Genomic DNA, 14,952 nt, shown 5'->3' on the forward strand with positions numbered 1-14,952 from the left:
ACAGCCAGACGAGGGGAGGGCACAGCCAGACGAGGGGAGGGCACAGCCAGACGAGGGGAGGGCACAGCCAGACGAGGGGAGGGCACAGCCAGACGAGAGGAGGGCACAGCCAGACGAGGGGAGGGCACAGCCAGACGAGGGGAGGGAACAGCCAGACGAGGGGAGGGAACAGCCAGACGAGGGGAGGGAACAGCCAGACGAGGGGAGGGAACAGCCAGACGAGGGGAGGGAACAGCCAGACGAGGGGAGGGAACAGCCAGACGAGAGGGGCACATCAGGAGGGAGGCCGAGCCTACAGACCGCCACTCCTCCCTCCACATTTTCATAGCCCCCTCCCCCCATCGCTTACCTTGACTCCTCCCACTATGTTATAGGAGGCTGTGATGCGATTGGAGGATTCACATTTTATTGAATGTTTGTCACATTACGGGGCTCGGGGCTCAGGATTAAGTTCACAGTAGTCACCGGAGTAGTGCCCTCATCACTCCCTGACCGCCACTAATCACAGGCAGAGGAGCAGAGAGGATTATGGATCAGCGCTGCTCAGCTTTGGCTGAGGGGAGGTAGGGTTTCCTGAGGACCCCAACATCAGTGCAGGGCAGCGGTGGGCTGTCATGTGGCCGTTGCCAGTCACCACTTGTCCTGTAGTCACATTTAACTAAGTGCTAACGAAAAGTCAACAATCATAAAACATGGCATCTGCCCCTCAGCAGCGCAAAGCCGATTGTGCGCCATGTTAACACGCAGGTGAGAAAACTCCACCCACTTGTCATGTCCACTGATTCTGCCCTCACCGCTTCCTGCTGCGCAGATGGCGAATGTAGCAGCAGGTGACTGTTGACAAGATGGTGACGCCAACAACCAGAGCGCTGGCAAGACCACCAATCATCGGGATGAGGAGGAGGTCGCGAGCTGAAAGAAAACATGATGTCATCACAGTGGGTGGAGCTTAAATGTCACTGCTCTACCAAGAGGCAGAGGAAGCACGAGGCGGAGGTAGACCCTGCCGTTCCCCCATCACAGCGCGCTGAAGAAGCTACCCCACCCCCCGCCGTTCCCCCATCACAGCGCGCTGAAGAAGCTACCCCACCCCCCGCCATTCCCCCATCACAGCGCGCTGAAGAAGCAACCCCACCCCCCGCCGTTCCCCCATCACAGCGCGCTGAAGAAGCAACCCCACCCCCCGCCGTTCCCCCATCACAGCGCGCTGAAGAAGCAACCCCACCCCCGCCGTTCCCCCATCACAGCGCGCTGAAGAAGCAACCCCACCCCCTGCCGTTCCCCCATCACAGCGCGCTGAAGAAGCAACCCCACCCCCGCCGTTCCCCCATCACAGCGCGCTGAAGAAGCAACCCCACCCCCGCCGTTCTCCCATCACAGCGCGCTGAAGCTACCCCACCCCCCGCCGTTCTCCCATCACAGCGCGCTGAAGAAGCTACCCCACCCCCCGCCGTTCCCCCATCACAGCGCGCTGAAGAAGCAACCCCACCCCCGCCGTTCCCCCATCACAGCGTGCTGAAGAAGCAACCCCACCCCCGCCGTTCCCCCATCACAGCGTGCTGAAGAAGCAACCCCACCCCCTGCCGTTCCCCCATCACAGCGTGCTGAAGAAGCAACCCCACCCCCTGCCGTTCCCCCATCACAGCGCGCTGAAGAAGCAACCCCACCCCCTGCCGTTCCCCCATCACAGCTCGCTGAAGAAGCAACCCCACCCCCTGCCGTTCCCCCATCACAGCTCGCTGAAGAAGCAACCCCACCCCCTGCCGTTCCCCCATCACAGCTCGCTGAAGAAGCAACCCCACCCCCGCCGTTCCCCCATCACAGCGCGCTGAAGAAGCAACCCCACCCCCCGCCGTTCCCCCATCACAGCTCGCTGAAGAAGCTACCCCACCCCCGCCGTTCCCCCATCACAGCGTGCTGAAGAAGCAACCCCACCCCCGCCGTTCCCCCATCACAGCATGCTGAAGAAGCTACCCCACCCCCTGCCATTCCCCCATCACAGCGTGCTGAAGAAGCAACCCCACCCCCGCCGTTCCCCCATCACAGCGCGCTGAAGAAGCAACCCCACCCCCCGCCGTTCCCCCATCACAGCGCGCTGAAGAAGCTACCCCACCCCCTGCCGTTCCCCCATCACAGCGCGCTGAAGAAGCAACCCCACCCCCCGCCGTTCCCCCATCACAGCGCGCTGAAGAAGCTACCCCACCCCCGCCGTTCCCCCATCACAGCGCGCTGAAGAAGCAACCCCACCCCCGCCGTTCCCCCATCACAGCATGCTGAAGAAGCTACCCCACCCCCCGCCGTTCCCCCATCACAGCGTGCTGAAGAAGCAACCCCACCCCCGCCGTTCCCCCATCACAGCGCGCTGAAGAAGCAACCCCACCCCCTGCCGTTCCCCCATCACAGCGTGCTGAAGAAGCAACCCCACCCCCGCCGTTCCCCCATCACAGCGTGCTGAAGAAGCAACCCCACCCCCTGCCGTTCCCCCATCACAGCGTGCTGAAGAAGCAACCCCACCCCCGCCGTTCCCCCATCACAGCGCGCTGAAGCAGCAACCCCACCCCCCGCCGTTCCCCCATCACAGCGCGCTGAAGAAGCAACCCCACCCCCCGCCGTTCCCCCATCACAGCATGCTGAAGAAGCAACCCCAGCCCCTGCCGTTCCCCCATCACAGCATGCTGAAGAAGCAACCCCACCCCCTGCCATTCCCCCATCACCTCCCCATCCCCACTATATACATACCTCGAGCATATGGGTAGAGTCTGATGGAGTTGGACTTGGTGGAGGCCGCATTGTACCAGCTATGGTCGGGGTACTGAATCCAGGCGGAGACCGCACAATGATAAGACCCCTCATCCTCGGCCTGGATGTTGTACAGACGCAGACGATAACGCTCTTCTCCCACCTTATCTGTGCTCAGCTCTCCACCAGAGACGCGGGACCCCGTCTCCGACACACCCTGCCGGCTCATCGATGCCAGGAGCCGACCCGATCGTTTTTGAGGTTCCTCCCCTGCCAGCTCCACCCACCAACTGACAGCAGAACGGAGATAGGGCGGGGAAGCATCCACCGTGATATTACAAAGCAGGACGGCCGTGTCACCGCGATATATCGGGATGGAGTCCAGAAGAGCAAAGGCGCTCACAGCCATATCTACAGAAAGAGAAGCAGAGAAAGAGAGGTAGGTCAGGCCACGGCTTCGCAAGTCCAAAGAGGAGGGTCTGGCCACGGCTTCGCCGCCCAAAGAGGAGGGTCGGGCCACGGCTTCGCCGCTCAAAGAGGAGGGTCGGGCCACGGCTTCATCGCCCAAAGAGGAGGGTCGGGCCACGGCTTCATCGCCCAAAGAGGAGGGTCGGGCCACGGCTTCGCCGCCCAAAGAGGAGGGTCGGGCCGCGGCTTCTTTGATGTAAGAAGGGGCTGGAATTTAAGATGATGATGCTACAGACTCTCTACCATAAGAAAGGGGTGATATCACTACAGTAGAGTCTTCACCTTATGAGGGGACACACTATGGAGGTTTCATATGGTGGGTGTTTTGTTGGGTTTATCACACTGTCTTACCTTGTGGTCTCATTAGCACTCTCAGGCTTGGTGACGTCTTCTTGGACACCTCCTCTTGTCTCGCCCCCGGGTAGGACACAACGGCAGTAACCCGGCAGCTGTAGGATCCGGTATCGCTGGGCTGGGCGGAGTAAATCCTCAAGCGGTAGGAACCGGGGGAGGGGGAGATTTTCTCCAGAGAGATGTGTCTCACTCCCACATCTTTCCTAGTGTACTGCTCTCCCAACTGCACCACTCCGTCCAATGCCATGGATGAAACCAGTTGTCCAGGGGAATCCGGCACTGTCATCACCCACCACTCCACCGAGAAGAGCACATCTGGGGTAGGAGGCAGCAGCATGGACACACTGCAGAACATCTCTGCCATGTCCCCAGACTGCAGGCGGAGCTCCAGAGGAGAGGACGAGACTGTCAGTAAAGAGTCTATAGAGAAAGGGAAGAGACACAGCAGACAGTGATGAGATCTACTGTAGTAGCGAAAACTAGAGAGTAAGCTTTGAGACCCCACTTCTTTGAGTTGCAGGGTTGACATGACTATGAAAGCCAATCATTACCCAATCTGATAGGCTGGGGTTTCACATGGAGAGTGGCGGCAGCATAGAGTGCTGCAGCTGATCCTCATGCCTCTCCTACCTATGGTCTGCACGGACACCTGGGCCAGCACCGCTCTCTTCTCTGTGATCTTCTGCCATCCGCCATCCGGGTCCTGGATCCACTGCGCTGCGGTGCAGTGGTAGGTGGTGGAGTCTTGGGGTCGCAAGCGGGCAATCACCATCTTAAAAGTGGAGTTATCAAACTTCTCCACCCGGATCTCCTCATTCAGGTAGCGCTCTATGTACAAGGCCGGCTCAAAACTGAAGTCCCACCGCACAGAGATAATGTTCTGCAGGGTCTCCCGTCCCACTGGCGTTCCAGGTGCACTCACTCCAAAGCTCACCGAGAGATGGGTGTGCTGAGGAGAGGAGGCCAGTGCGGAGCAGGAGAGGTGCAGCTCACGGCCCTCCACCAGGTGGAGCTGCAGAGGTGGAGGGGAAGACAGGCGGCCCCTACTGGAGCCCACCGAGGAAACCTGCAGGGTGTCCGGGATAACTGCAAGAAGAAGCAGAAGGTGAGGCCTCTGCTGGAGAATATAACCAACTACGGACAGGGACCCAGCCAACATTCCACCTCGCACTGCTGCCTGAGACCCCCTCCTATACTCCCTCCCTACTGCCTGATACCCCCTCCTACACACTCACTCACCCCCCACCCCCCTCCTGCCTGGGAACCCCTCCTACACCCCTCCCTCGCTGCTGCCTGGGAACCCCCTCTTATACGCTCCCTCACCCCCTCCCTCCATCCCTATGGCCTGGTACCCCCTCCTAAACACTTACTCACCACCCCTCCTTCCTGCCTGGCAACTCCTCCTACATGCTCCCTCACCCATCCCTCGCTACTGCCTAGGAGCCCTCGTAAATGCTCTCACCCCACCCCACCCCATCCCTCCATCCCTACTGCCTGGGAACCCCTCCTACACGCTCCCTCCATCCCTACTGCCTGGGAACCCCTCCTACACGCTCCCTCCATCCCTACTGCCTGAGAACCCCTCCTACACGCTCCCTCACCCCACCTCCCTCGCTACTGCCTGAGAACCCCTCCTACACGCTCCCTCACCCCCCCTCCCTCCCTCCATCCCTACTGTCTGGGAACCCCTCCTACACGCTCTCTTGCGCCCCCTCCCTTCATTCCTACTGCCTGGGAACCCCTCCTACACGCTCCCTCACCCCCCCCCCTCCCTACTGCCTGGGAACCCAACCTACACGCTCCCTCACCCCCTCCCTCCATCCCTACTGCCTGAGACCCCTCCTACAAGCTCCCGCTCCCCCCTCCCTCGCTACTGCCTGGGAACCCAACCTACACGCTCCCTCACCACCTCCCTCCATCCCTACTGCCTGAGACCCCTCCTACACGCTCCCTCTCCCACATCCCTAGCCAATACCTGAGAACCCCTCCCACATGCTCCCTCACCCCCCCTCCCTACCGCCTGAGAACCCCTCCTACGAGCTCCCTCACCCGCCCTCCCTACTGCCCGAGAAACCCTCCTACGAGATCCCTCTCCCCCCTCCCTACTGCCTGGGAACTCCTCCTACACGCTCCCTTTCCCCCCTCCCTCGTTACTGCCTGGGAACCCCTCCTACACGCTCCCTTTCCCCCCTCCCTCGTTACTGCCTGGGAACCCCTCCTACACGCTCCCTTTCCCCCCTCCCTCGCTACTACCTGGGAACCCCTCCTACACGCTCCCTCTCCCCCCTCCCTCGCTACTGCCCGGGAACCGCTCCTACACGCTCCCTCTCCCCCATCCCTAGCTAATACCTGAGAACCCCTCCTACAAGCTCCCTCACCCCCCTCCCTACTGCCTGAGAACCCCTCCTACAAGCTCCCTCACCCCCCCTCCCTAATGCCTGGGAACCCCTCCTACAAGCTCCCTCACCCCCCCTCCCTACTGCCTGGGAACCCCTCCTACAAGCTCCCTCACCCCCCCCTACCGCCTGAGAACCCCACCTACGAGCTCCCTCACCCCCCCTCCCTAATGCCTGGGAACCCCTCCTACAAGCTCCCTCACCCCCCCTCCCTACCGCCTGAGAACCCCTCCTACGAGATCCCTCTCCCCCCTCCCTACTGCCTGGGAACTCCTCCTACAAGCTCCCTCACTCCCCCTCCCTACTGCCTGGGAAACCCTCCTACAAGCTCCCTCACCCCCCCCTCCCTACTGCCTGGCAACCCCTCCTACAAGCTCCCTCACCCCCCCTCCCTACTGCCTGGCAACCCCTCCTACAAGCTCCCTCACCCCCCCTCCCTTCATTCCTACTGCCTGGGAACCCCTCCTACACGCTCCCTCACCCCCCCCTCCCTAATGCCTGGGAACCCCTCCTACAAGCTCCCTCACCCCCCCCTCCCTACTGCCTGGCAACCCCTCCTACAAGCTCCCTCACCCCCCCTCCCTACCGCCTGAGACCCCACCTACGAGCTCCCTCAACCCCCCTCCCTACTGCCCGATAACCCCTCCTACGAGATCCCTCTCCCCCCTCCCTACTGCCTGGGGACCCCTCCAACAAGCTCCCTCACCCCCCCTCCCTACTGCCTGGGAACCCCTCCTACACGCTCCCTCTCCCTACTGCCTGGGAAAACCTCCTATACGCTCCCTCTCCCCCCTCCCTCGCTACTGCCCGGGAACCCCTCCTACACGCTCCCTTTCCCCCCTCCCTCGCTACTGCCTGGGAACCCCTCCTACATGCTCCCTCTCCCCCCTCCCTCGCTACTGTCCGGGAACCGCTCCTACACGCTCCCTCTCCCCCATCCCTAGCTAATACCTGAGAACCCCTCCTACAAGCTCCCTCCCTACTGCCTGGGAACCCCTCCTACAAGCTCCCTCACCCCCACTACCTACTGCCTGGGAACCCCTCCTACAAGCTCCCTCACCCCCCCTCCCTACTGCCTGGGAAACCCTCCTACACGCTCCCTCTCCCCCCTCCCTTCATTCCTACTGCCTGGGAACCCCTCCTACACGCTCCCTCACCCCCCCCCCCCCTCCCTACTGCCTGGGAACCCAACCTACACGCTCCCTCACCCCCTTCCTCCATCTCTACTGCCTGAGACCCCTCCTACAAGCTCCCTCTCCCCCCTCCCTCGTTACTGCCTGGGAACCCCTCCTACACGCTCCCTCACCACCTCCCTCCATCTCTACTGCCTGAGACCCCTCCTACACGCTCCCTCTCCCCTGCTACTGCCTGGGAACCCCTCCTACACGCTCCCTCTCCCCCATCCCTAGCTAATACCTGAGAACCCCTCCTACAAGCTCCCTCCCTACTGCCTGAGAACCCCTCCTACAAGCTCCCTCACCCCCCCTCCCTAATGCCTGGGAACCCCTCCTACAAGCTCCCTCACCCCCCCTCCCTACTGCCTGGGAACCCCTCCTACAAGCTCCCTCACCCCCCCCTACCGCCTGAGAACCCCACCTACGAGCTCCCTCACCCCCCCTCCCTCGCTACTGCCTGGGAACCCCTCCTACAAGCTCCCTCCCTACTGCCTGAGAACCCCTCCTACAAGCTCCCTCACCCCCCCTCCCTACTGCCTGGGAACCCCTCCTACAAGCTCCCTCACCCCCCCCTACCGCCTGAGAACCCCACCTACGAGCTCCCTCACCCCCCCTCCCTACTGCCCGGGAAAACCTCCTACACGCTCCCTCTCCCCCCTCCCTCGCTACTGCCCGGGAACCCCTCCTACACGCTCCCTTTCCCCCCCTCCCTCCATCCCTACTGCCTGGGTACCGCTCTTACACACTACCTCACCCCCCTCCCTCCATCCCTACTGCCTGAGAACCCCTCCTACAGGCTCCCTCACCCCACCTCCCTCGCTACTGCCAGAGACCCCTCCTACAAGCTCCCTCACCCCCCCCTCCCTACTGCCTGGGAACCCCTCCTACACGCTCCCTCTCCCCCCTCCCCCCTCCCTCGCTACTGCCTGGGAACCCCTCCTACACACTCCCTTTCCCCCCTCCCTCGCTACTGCCTGGGAACGCCTCCTACACGCTCCCTCTCACCCCTCCCTCGCTACTGCCTGGGAACCCCTCCTACACGCTCCCTCTCCCCCCTCCCTCGCTACTGCCCGAGAACCCCTCCTACAAGCTCCCTCACCCCCCTCCCTCCATCCATCCCTACTGCCTGAGACCCCCTCCTACACGCTCCCTCACCCCCTCCGTTCATCCCTACTGCCTGAGACCCCCTCCTACACGCTCCCTCACCCCCTCCGTCCATCCCTACTACCTGGGTACCCCTACTACACGCTACCTCACCCCTCGCTACTGCCTGGGAACCCCTCCTACACGATCCCTCCATCCCTTCTGCCTGGGTACCCCTCCTACACGCTCCCTCTCCCCCCTCCCTCCATCCATCCCTACTGCCTGGGAACCCCTCCTACACGCTCCCTCCATCCCTTCTGCCTGGGTACCCCTCCTACACGCTCCCTCTCCCCCCTCCCTCCATCCATCCCTACTGCCTGGGTACCCCTCCTACACGCTACCTCTCCCCCCTCCCTCCGTCCCCACTGCCTGGGTACCCCTCCTACACGCTACCTCTCCCCCCTCCCTCCGTCCCCACTGCCTGGGTACCCCTCCTACACGCTACCTCTCCCCCCTCCCTCCGTCCCCACTGCCTGGGTACCCCTCCTACACGCTACCTCTCCCCCCTCCCTCCGTCCCCACTGCCTGGGTACCCCTCCTACACGCTACCTCTCCCCCCTCCCTCCGTCCCCACTGCCTGGGTACCCCTCCTACACACTACCTCTCCCCCCTCCCTCCATCCCTACTGCCTGGGTACCCCTCCTACACTACCTCACCCCCTCCCTCCATCCCCACTGCCTGGGTACCCCTCCTACACACTGCCTCACCCCACCCCACCCCACCCCTCCCTACTGCCTGGGTACCCCTCCTACACGCTCCCTCTCCCCCCTCCCTCCATCCCTACTGCCAGGGTACCCCTCCTACATGCTCCCTCTCCCCCCTCCCTCCATCCCTACTGCCTGGGTACCCCTCCTACACGCTACCTCACCCCCCTCCCTCCATCCCTACTTCCTGGGAACCCCTCCTACAATCTCCCTCACCCCACCTCCCTCGCTACTGCCCGAGACCCCTCCTACACGCTCCGTCACCCCCCTCCCTCCATCCCTACTTCCTGGGAACCCCTCCTACAATCTCCCTCACCCCACCTCCCTCGCTACTGCCCGAGACCCCTCCTACACGCTCCGTCACCCCCCTCCCTCCATCCCTACTGCCTGGGAACCCCTCCTACATGCTCCCTCACACCCCCTCCCTTCATCCCTACTGCCTGGGAACCCCTCCTACACGCTTCCTCTCCCCCGCTACTGCCTGGGAACCCGTCCTACACGCTCCCTCTCCCCCCTCCTACAAGCTCCCTCACCCCCCCTCCCACAAGCTCCCTCACCCCCTCTCTCCATCCCTACTGCCTGGGTACCCCTCCCACATGCTCCCTCATCCCCTCCTTCCATCCCTACTGCCTGAGAACCCCTCCTACAAGCTCCCTCACCCCCCCTCCCTACTGCCTGGAAACCCCTCCTACATGCTCCCTCATCCCCTCCTTCCATCCCTACTGCCTGGGAACCCCTCCTACATGCTCCCTCACCCCGTTTCTCGCTACTGCCTGGGAACCCCCTCTTATGCGCTCCCTCACCCCCTCCCTACTGCCTGGGAACCCCTCCTACAAGCTCCCTCACCCCCCTCCCTTCATGCCTACTGCCTGGGAACCCCTCCTACACGCTCCCTCACCCCACCCCTCAATCCCTACTGCCTGGGAACCCCTCCTACACGCTCCCTCGCCCCCCTCCCTCCATCACTACTGCCTGAGAACCCCTCCAACAAGCTCCCTCGACCCCCTCCCTGCATCACTACTGCCTAGGAACTCCTCCTACACGCTCCCTCACCCCCCTCCCTACTGCCTAGGAACTCCTCCTACACGCTCCCTCACCCCCCCTCCTACTGCCTGAGACCCCTCCTACACGCTCCCTCACTCCACACCCTCCATACATCCCTACTGCCTGAGAACCCTCTCATACACGCTCCCTCACCCCTCTCCTATATGCTCCCTCACCCCACCCTCCATCCCTACTGTCCGGGAACCCCTCCTACACGCTCCCTCCATCCCTACTGCCTGGGTACCCCTCCTACACACTACCTCACCCCCCCACCTCCCTTCATCCCTACTGCCTGGAAACTCCTCATACACACTCCGTCACCCCCCTCCCTCACTACTACCTGGGAATCCCTCCTATATGCTCTTTCACCCCCTCCCTCCCCATCCCTACTGCCTGGGAACCCCTCCTACACGCTCCCTCCATCCCTTCTGCCTGGGTACCCCTCCTACACGCTCCCTCTCCCCTCTCCCCCCCTCCCTCCATCCATCCCTACTGCCTGGGTACCCTCCTACACTACCTCACCCCCTCCCTCCATCCCCACTGCCTGGGTACCCCTCCTACACACTGCCTCACCCCACCCCCTCCCTCCCTCCCTACTGCCTGGGTACCCCTCCTACACGCTCCCTCTCCCCCCTCCCTCCATCCCTACTGCCAGGGTACCCCTCCTACACGCTCCCTCTCCCCCTCCCCCCTCCCTCCATCCCTACTGCCAGGGTACCCCTCCTACACGCTCCCTCTCCCCCCCTCCCTCCATCCCTACTGCCTGGGTACCCCTCCTACACGCTACGTCACCCCCCTCCCTCCATCCCTACTGCCTGGGAACCCCTCCTACATGCTCCCTCACACCCCCTCCCTTCATCCCTACTGCCTGGGAACCCCTCCTACACGCTTCCTCTCCCCCGCTACTGCCTGGGAACCCGTCCTACACGCTCCCTCTCCCCCCTCCTACAAGCTCCCTCACCCCCCCTCCCACAAGCTCCCTCACCCCCCCTCTCTCCATCCCTACTGCCTGGGTACCCCTCCCACATGCTCCCTCATCCCTCCTTCCATCCCTACTGCCTGAGAACCCTCCTACAAGCTCCCTCACCCCCCCTCCCTACTACCTGGGAACCCCTCCTACAAGCTCCCTCACCCCCTCCCTCCATCCCTACTGCCTGGGTACCCCTCCCACATGCTCCCTCATCCCCTCCTTCCATCCCTACTGCCTGGAAACCCCTCCTACATGCTCCCTCATCCCCTCCTTCCATCCCTACTGCCTGGGAACCCCTCCTACATGCTCCCTCACCCCGTTTCTCGCTACTGCCTGGGAACCCCCTCTTATGCGCTCCCTCACCCCCTCCCTACTGCCTGGGAACCCCTCCTACAAGCTCCCTCACCCCACCCCTCAATCCCTACTGCCTGGGAACCCCTCCTACACGCTCCCTCGACCCCTCCCTCCATCACTACTGCCTGAGAACCCCTCCAACAAGCTCCCTCGACCCCCTCCCTGCATCACTACTGCCTAGTAACTCCTCCTACACGCTCCCTCACCCCCCCTCCCTACTGCCTAGGAACTCCTCCTACACGCTCCCTCACCCCCCCTCCCTACTGCCTAGGAACTCCTCCTACACGCTCCCTCACCCCCCTCCCTACTGCCTGAGACCCCTCCTACACGCTCCCTCACCCCACACCCTCCATACATCCCTACTGCCTGAGAACCCTCTCATACACGCTCCCTCACCCCTCTCCTATATGCTCCCTCACCCCACCCTCCATCCCTACTGTCCGGGAACCCCTCCTACACGCTCCCTCCATCCCTACTGCCTGGGTACCCCTCCTACACACTACCTCACCCCCCCACCTCCCTTCATCCCTACTGCCTGGAAACTCCTCATACACACTCCCTCACCCCCCCCTCCCTCACTACTACCTGGGAATCCCCTCCTATATGCTCTCTTACCCCCTCCCTCCCCATCTCTACTGCCTGGGAACCCCTCCTACACGCTCCCTCCATCCCTACTGCCTGGGTACCCCTCCTACACGCTCCCTCTCCCCCCTCCCTCCATCCCTACTGCCAGGGCACCCCTCCTACACGCTCCCTCTCCCCCTCCCTCCATCCCTACTGCCTGGGTACCCCTCCTGTACGCTCCCTCTCCCCCTCCCTTCATCCCTACTGCCTGGGAACCCCACCTACACACTACCTCACCCCCCTCCCTACTGCCTGGGAACCCCTCCCACACACTACCTCACCCCATCCCTCCATCCCTAATGCCTGAGAACCCCACCTATGAGCTCCCTCACCCCCCCTCCCTACTGCCTGGGAACCCCTCCTACACGCTCCCTCTCCCCCCTCCCTCCATCCATCGCTACTGCCTGGGAACCCCTCCTACACGCTCCCTCACCCCCTCCCTCCATCGCTACTGCCTGGGAACCCCTCCTACACGCTCCCTCACCCCACCCCCTCCCTCCATCCCTACTGCCTGGGAACCCCTCCTACCCGCTCCCTCACCCCACCCCCTCCCTCCATCCCTACTGCCTGGGAACCCCTCCTACCCGCTCCCTCACCCCACCCCTCCATCCCTACTGCCTGGAACCCCTCCTACCCGCTCCCTCACCCCCACTACCTGGGAACCCCTCCTACCCGCTCCCTCACCCCACCCCTCCATCCCTACTGCCTAGGAACCCCTCCTACCCGCTCCCTCACCCCCTCCCTCCATCCCTACTGCCTGGGACCCCTCCTACCCGCTCCCTCACCCTCCCTCCCTCCCTACTGCCTGGGAACCCCTCCTACCCGCTCCCTCACCCCCTCCCTCCATCCCTACTGCCTGGGAACCCCTCCTACCCGCTCCTTCACCCGCTCCCTCCATCCCTACTGCCTGGGAACCCCTCCTACACGCTCCCTCATCCCCCTCCCTTCATCCCTACTGCCTGGGAACCCCTCCTACACGCTCCCTCACCCCCCCTCCCTACTGCCCGGGACCCTTCCTACACGCTCCCTAACCCCACCCCCTCCCTCCATCCCTACTGCCTGGGAACCACTCCTACCCGCTCCCTCACCCCCCCCCCTCCCTCCATCCCTACTGCCTGGGAACCCCTCTACCCGCTCCCTCACCCCACCCCTCCATCCCTACTGCCTGGACCCCTCCTACCCGCTCCCTCACCCCCCTCCCTCCATCCCTACTACCTGGGAACCCCTCCTACCCGCTCCCTCGCCCCACCCCTCCATCCCTACTGCCTAGGAACCCCTCCTACCCGCTCCCTCACCCCCTCCCTCCATCCCTACTGCCTGGGACCCCTCCTACCCGCTCCCTCACCCTCCCTCCCTCCCTACTGCCTGGGAACCCCTCCTACACGCTCCCTCATCCCCCTCCCTTCATCCCTACTGCCTGGGAACCCCTCCTACCCGCTCCCCTCACCCCCTCCCTCCATCCCTACTGCCTGGGAACCCCTCCTACCCGCTCCTTCACCCGCTCCCTCCATCCCTACTGCCTGGGAACCCCTCCTACACGCTCCCTCATCCCCCTCCCTTCATCCCTACTGCCTGGGAACCCCTCCTACACGCTCCCTCACCCCCCCTCCCTACTGCCCGGGACCCTTCCTACACGCTCCCTAACCCCACCCCCTCCCTCCATCCCTACTGCCTGGGAACCACTCCTACACGTGCCTTCCCCCCCTCCCTACTGCCCAGGACCCCTCCTACATGCCATGCCACGCTACTGCCTGGGACCCCTCCTATACTTTCCTCTCCCTTGCTACTGCCCAGCACCACCTTCCACACTCCATCCCTCTCTACTGCCTGGGACTCCTCCTATACTTCCCTCTCCCTTTCTACTGCCCAGCACCCCCTTCCACACTCCATCCCTCTCTACTGCCTGGGACTCCTCCTATACTTCCCTCTCCCTTTCTACTGCCCAGCACCCCCTTCCACACTCCATCCCTCTCTACTGCCTCGGACTCCTCCTATACTTCCCTCTCCCCTTTCTACTGCCCAGCACCCCCTTCCACACTCCATCCCTCTCTACTACCTGGGACCCCTCCTATACTTCCCTCTCCCTCGCTATGGCCTGGAACTCCCCACATATACTCTCTACCTCCCTCTGTCGCTACTGCCTAGGTCATCCCCCATCTACAGATACCTTGCAATTGCCATGTACACCCCCTCTTACTGGCCAGGACCCCACTACAGCACAGGGTCCTATTTACACCCCTCCCCCACATTTTGAAAACTATGTGCCCCTGTAGTCTGTGTTAGTCACCACCCTACACTGTCAAGTGACTACTCAGCGGGAGTACCTATCATGGCGATCTTGTCGCTGTAACTCCCGAGGTAGCGGGCATCTGTGGTAGGGGTGTAGCACTCGTAGACGCCGGCATCCTCACTGCGCAGGCGCTGGATGCGGAGCTCCACGCTGTCTCCACTCACACGATGGATGGAAATATCGCCACTGCTCACTCGAGGAGAGAACACAGCGTACGAGAAGTCAGGGTCCTTGGTGCTGGCGATAGCAATGGAGATATCAGGAGCCCCAGGCCGGTACACAAACCACTCAAAGTTCTGGACAGTCGGACCCTCATACCCACTAACATTACAGGGGATGGAAACAGATGTCCCCTCTACACGGTACAGGGGGCCCCCTGGAACCTTCACCTCGCGGCAAACACCAAGGCCTAGAACACAGGATAAAAGGAGACCATCAGCATGACGACAGAATCACAGCGTGACCACACAGTCTGACTTAGCATGTGAAGTGTATAGCAGTCGGAAGAGGAGGAGGAACAGGAACAACAGTGAGGAGGAGGAACAGGAACAACAGCAACATGAGGTGACGAGGAGGAGGAACAACATCAGGAGGTGACGAGGAGGAGGAACAACAACAACATCAGGAGGAGACGAGGAGGAGGAACAACAACATCAACATCAGGAGGAGACGAGTAGGAGGAACAACAACA

At 62.7% G+C, this 14,952-nt stretch overlaps 1 protein-coding gene across 1 annotated transcript in view; it reads right to left on the reverse strand.

Moving 5' to 3' along the window:
• IGSF8 (immunoglobulin superfamily member 8) overlaps window positions 1–14,686 on the reverse strand; it is a gene marked incomplete at its 5' end in the record, with an annotated part of 22,319 nt that extends 7,633 nt beyond the window's left edge. Inside the window, 5 exons of the mRNA XM_073637253.1 lie at window positions 350–912; window positions 2,740–3,150; window positions 3,559–3,981; window positions 4,192–4,647; window positions 14,296–14,686. Coding sequence (XP_073493354.1) covers window positions 791–912; window positions 2,740–3,150; window positions 3,559–3,981; window positions 4,192–4,647; window positions 14,296–14,686 — 1,803 coding nt within the window. The remainder of the gene's footprint in view (window positions 1–349; window positions 913–2,739; window positions 3,151–3,558; window positions 3,982–4,191; window positions 4,648–14,295) is intronic.
• Between the last annotated feature and the right edge of the window lie 266 nt (window positions 14,687–14,952).

Source organism: Phyllobates terribilis, unplaced genomic scaffold (genome assembly GCF_046119375.1).
Source record: "Phyllobates terribilis strain yellow unplaced genomic scaffold, ASM4611937v1 Scaffold_6__1_contigs__length_29720123, whole genome shotgun sequence".
Taxonomy (NCBI): Eukaryota; Metazoa; Chordata; class Amphibia; order Anura; family Dendrobatidae; genus Phyllobates; species Phyllobates terribilis.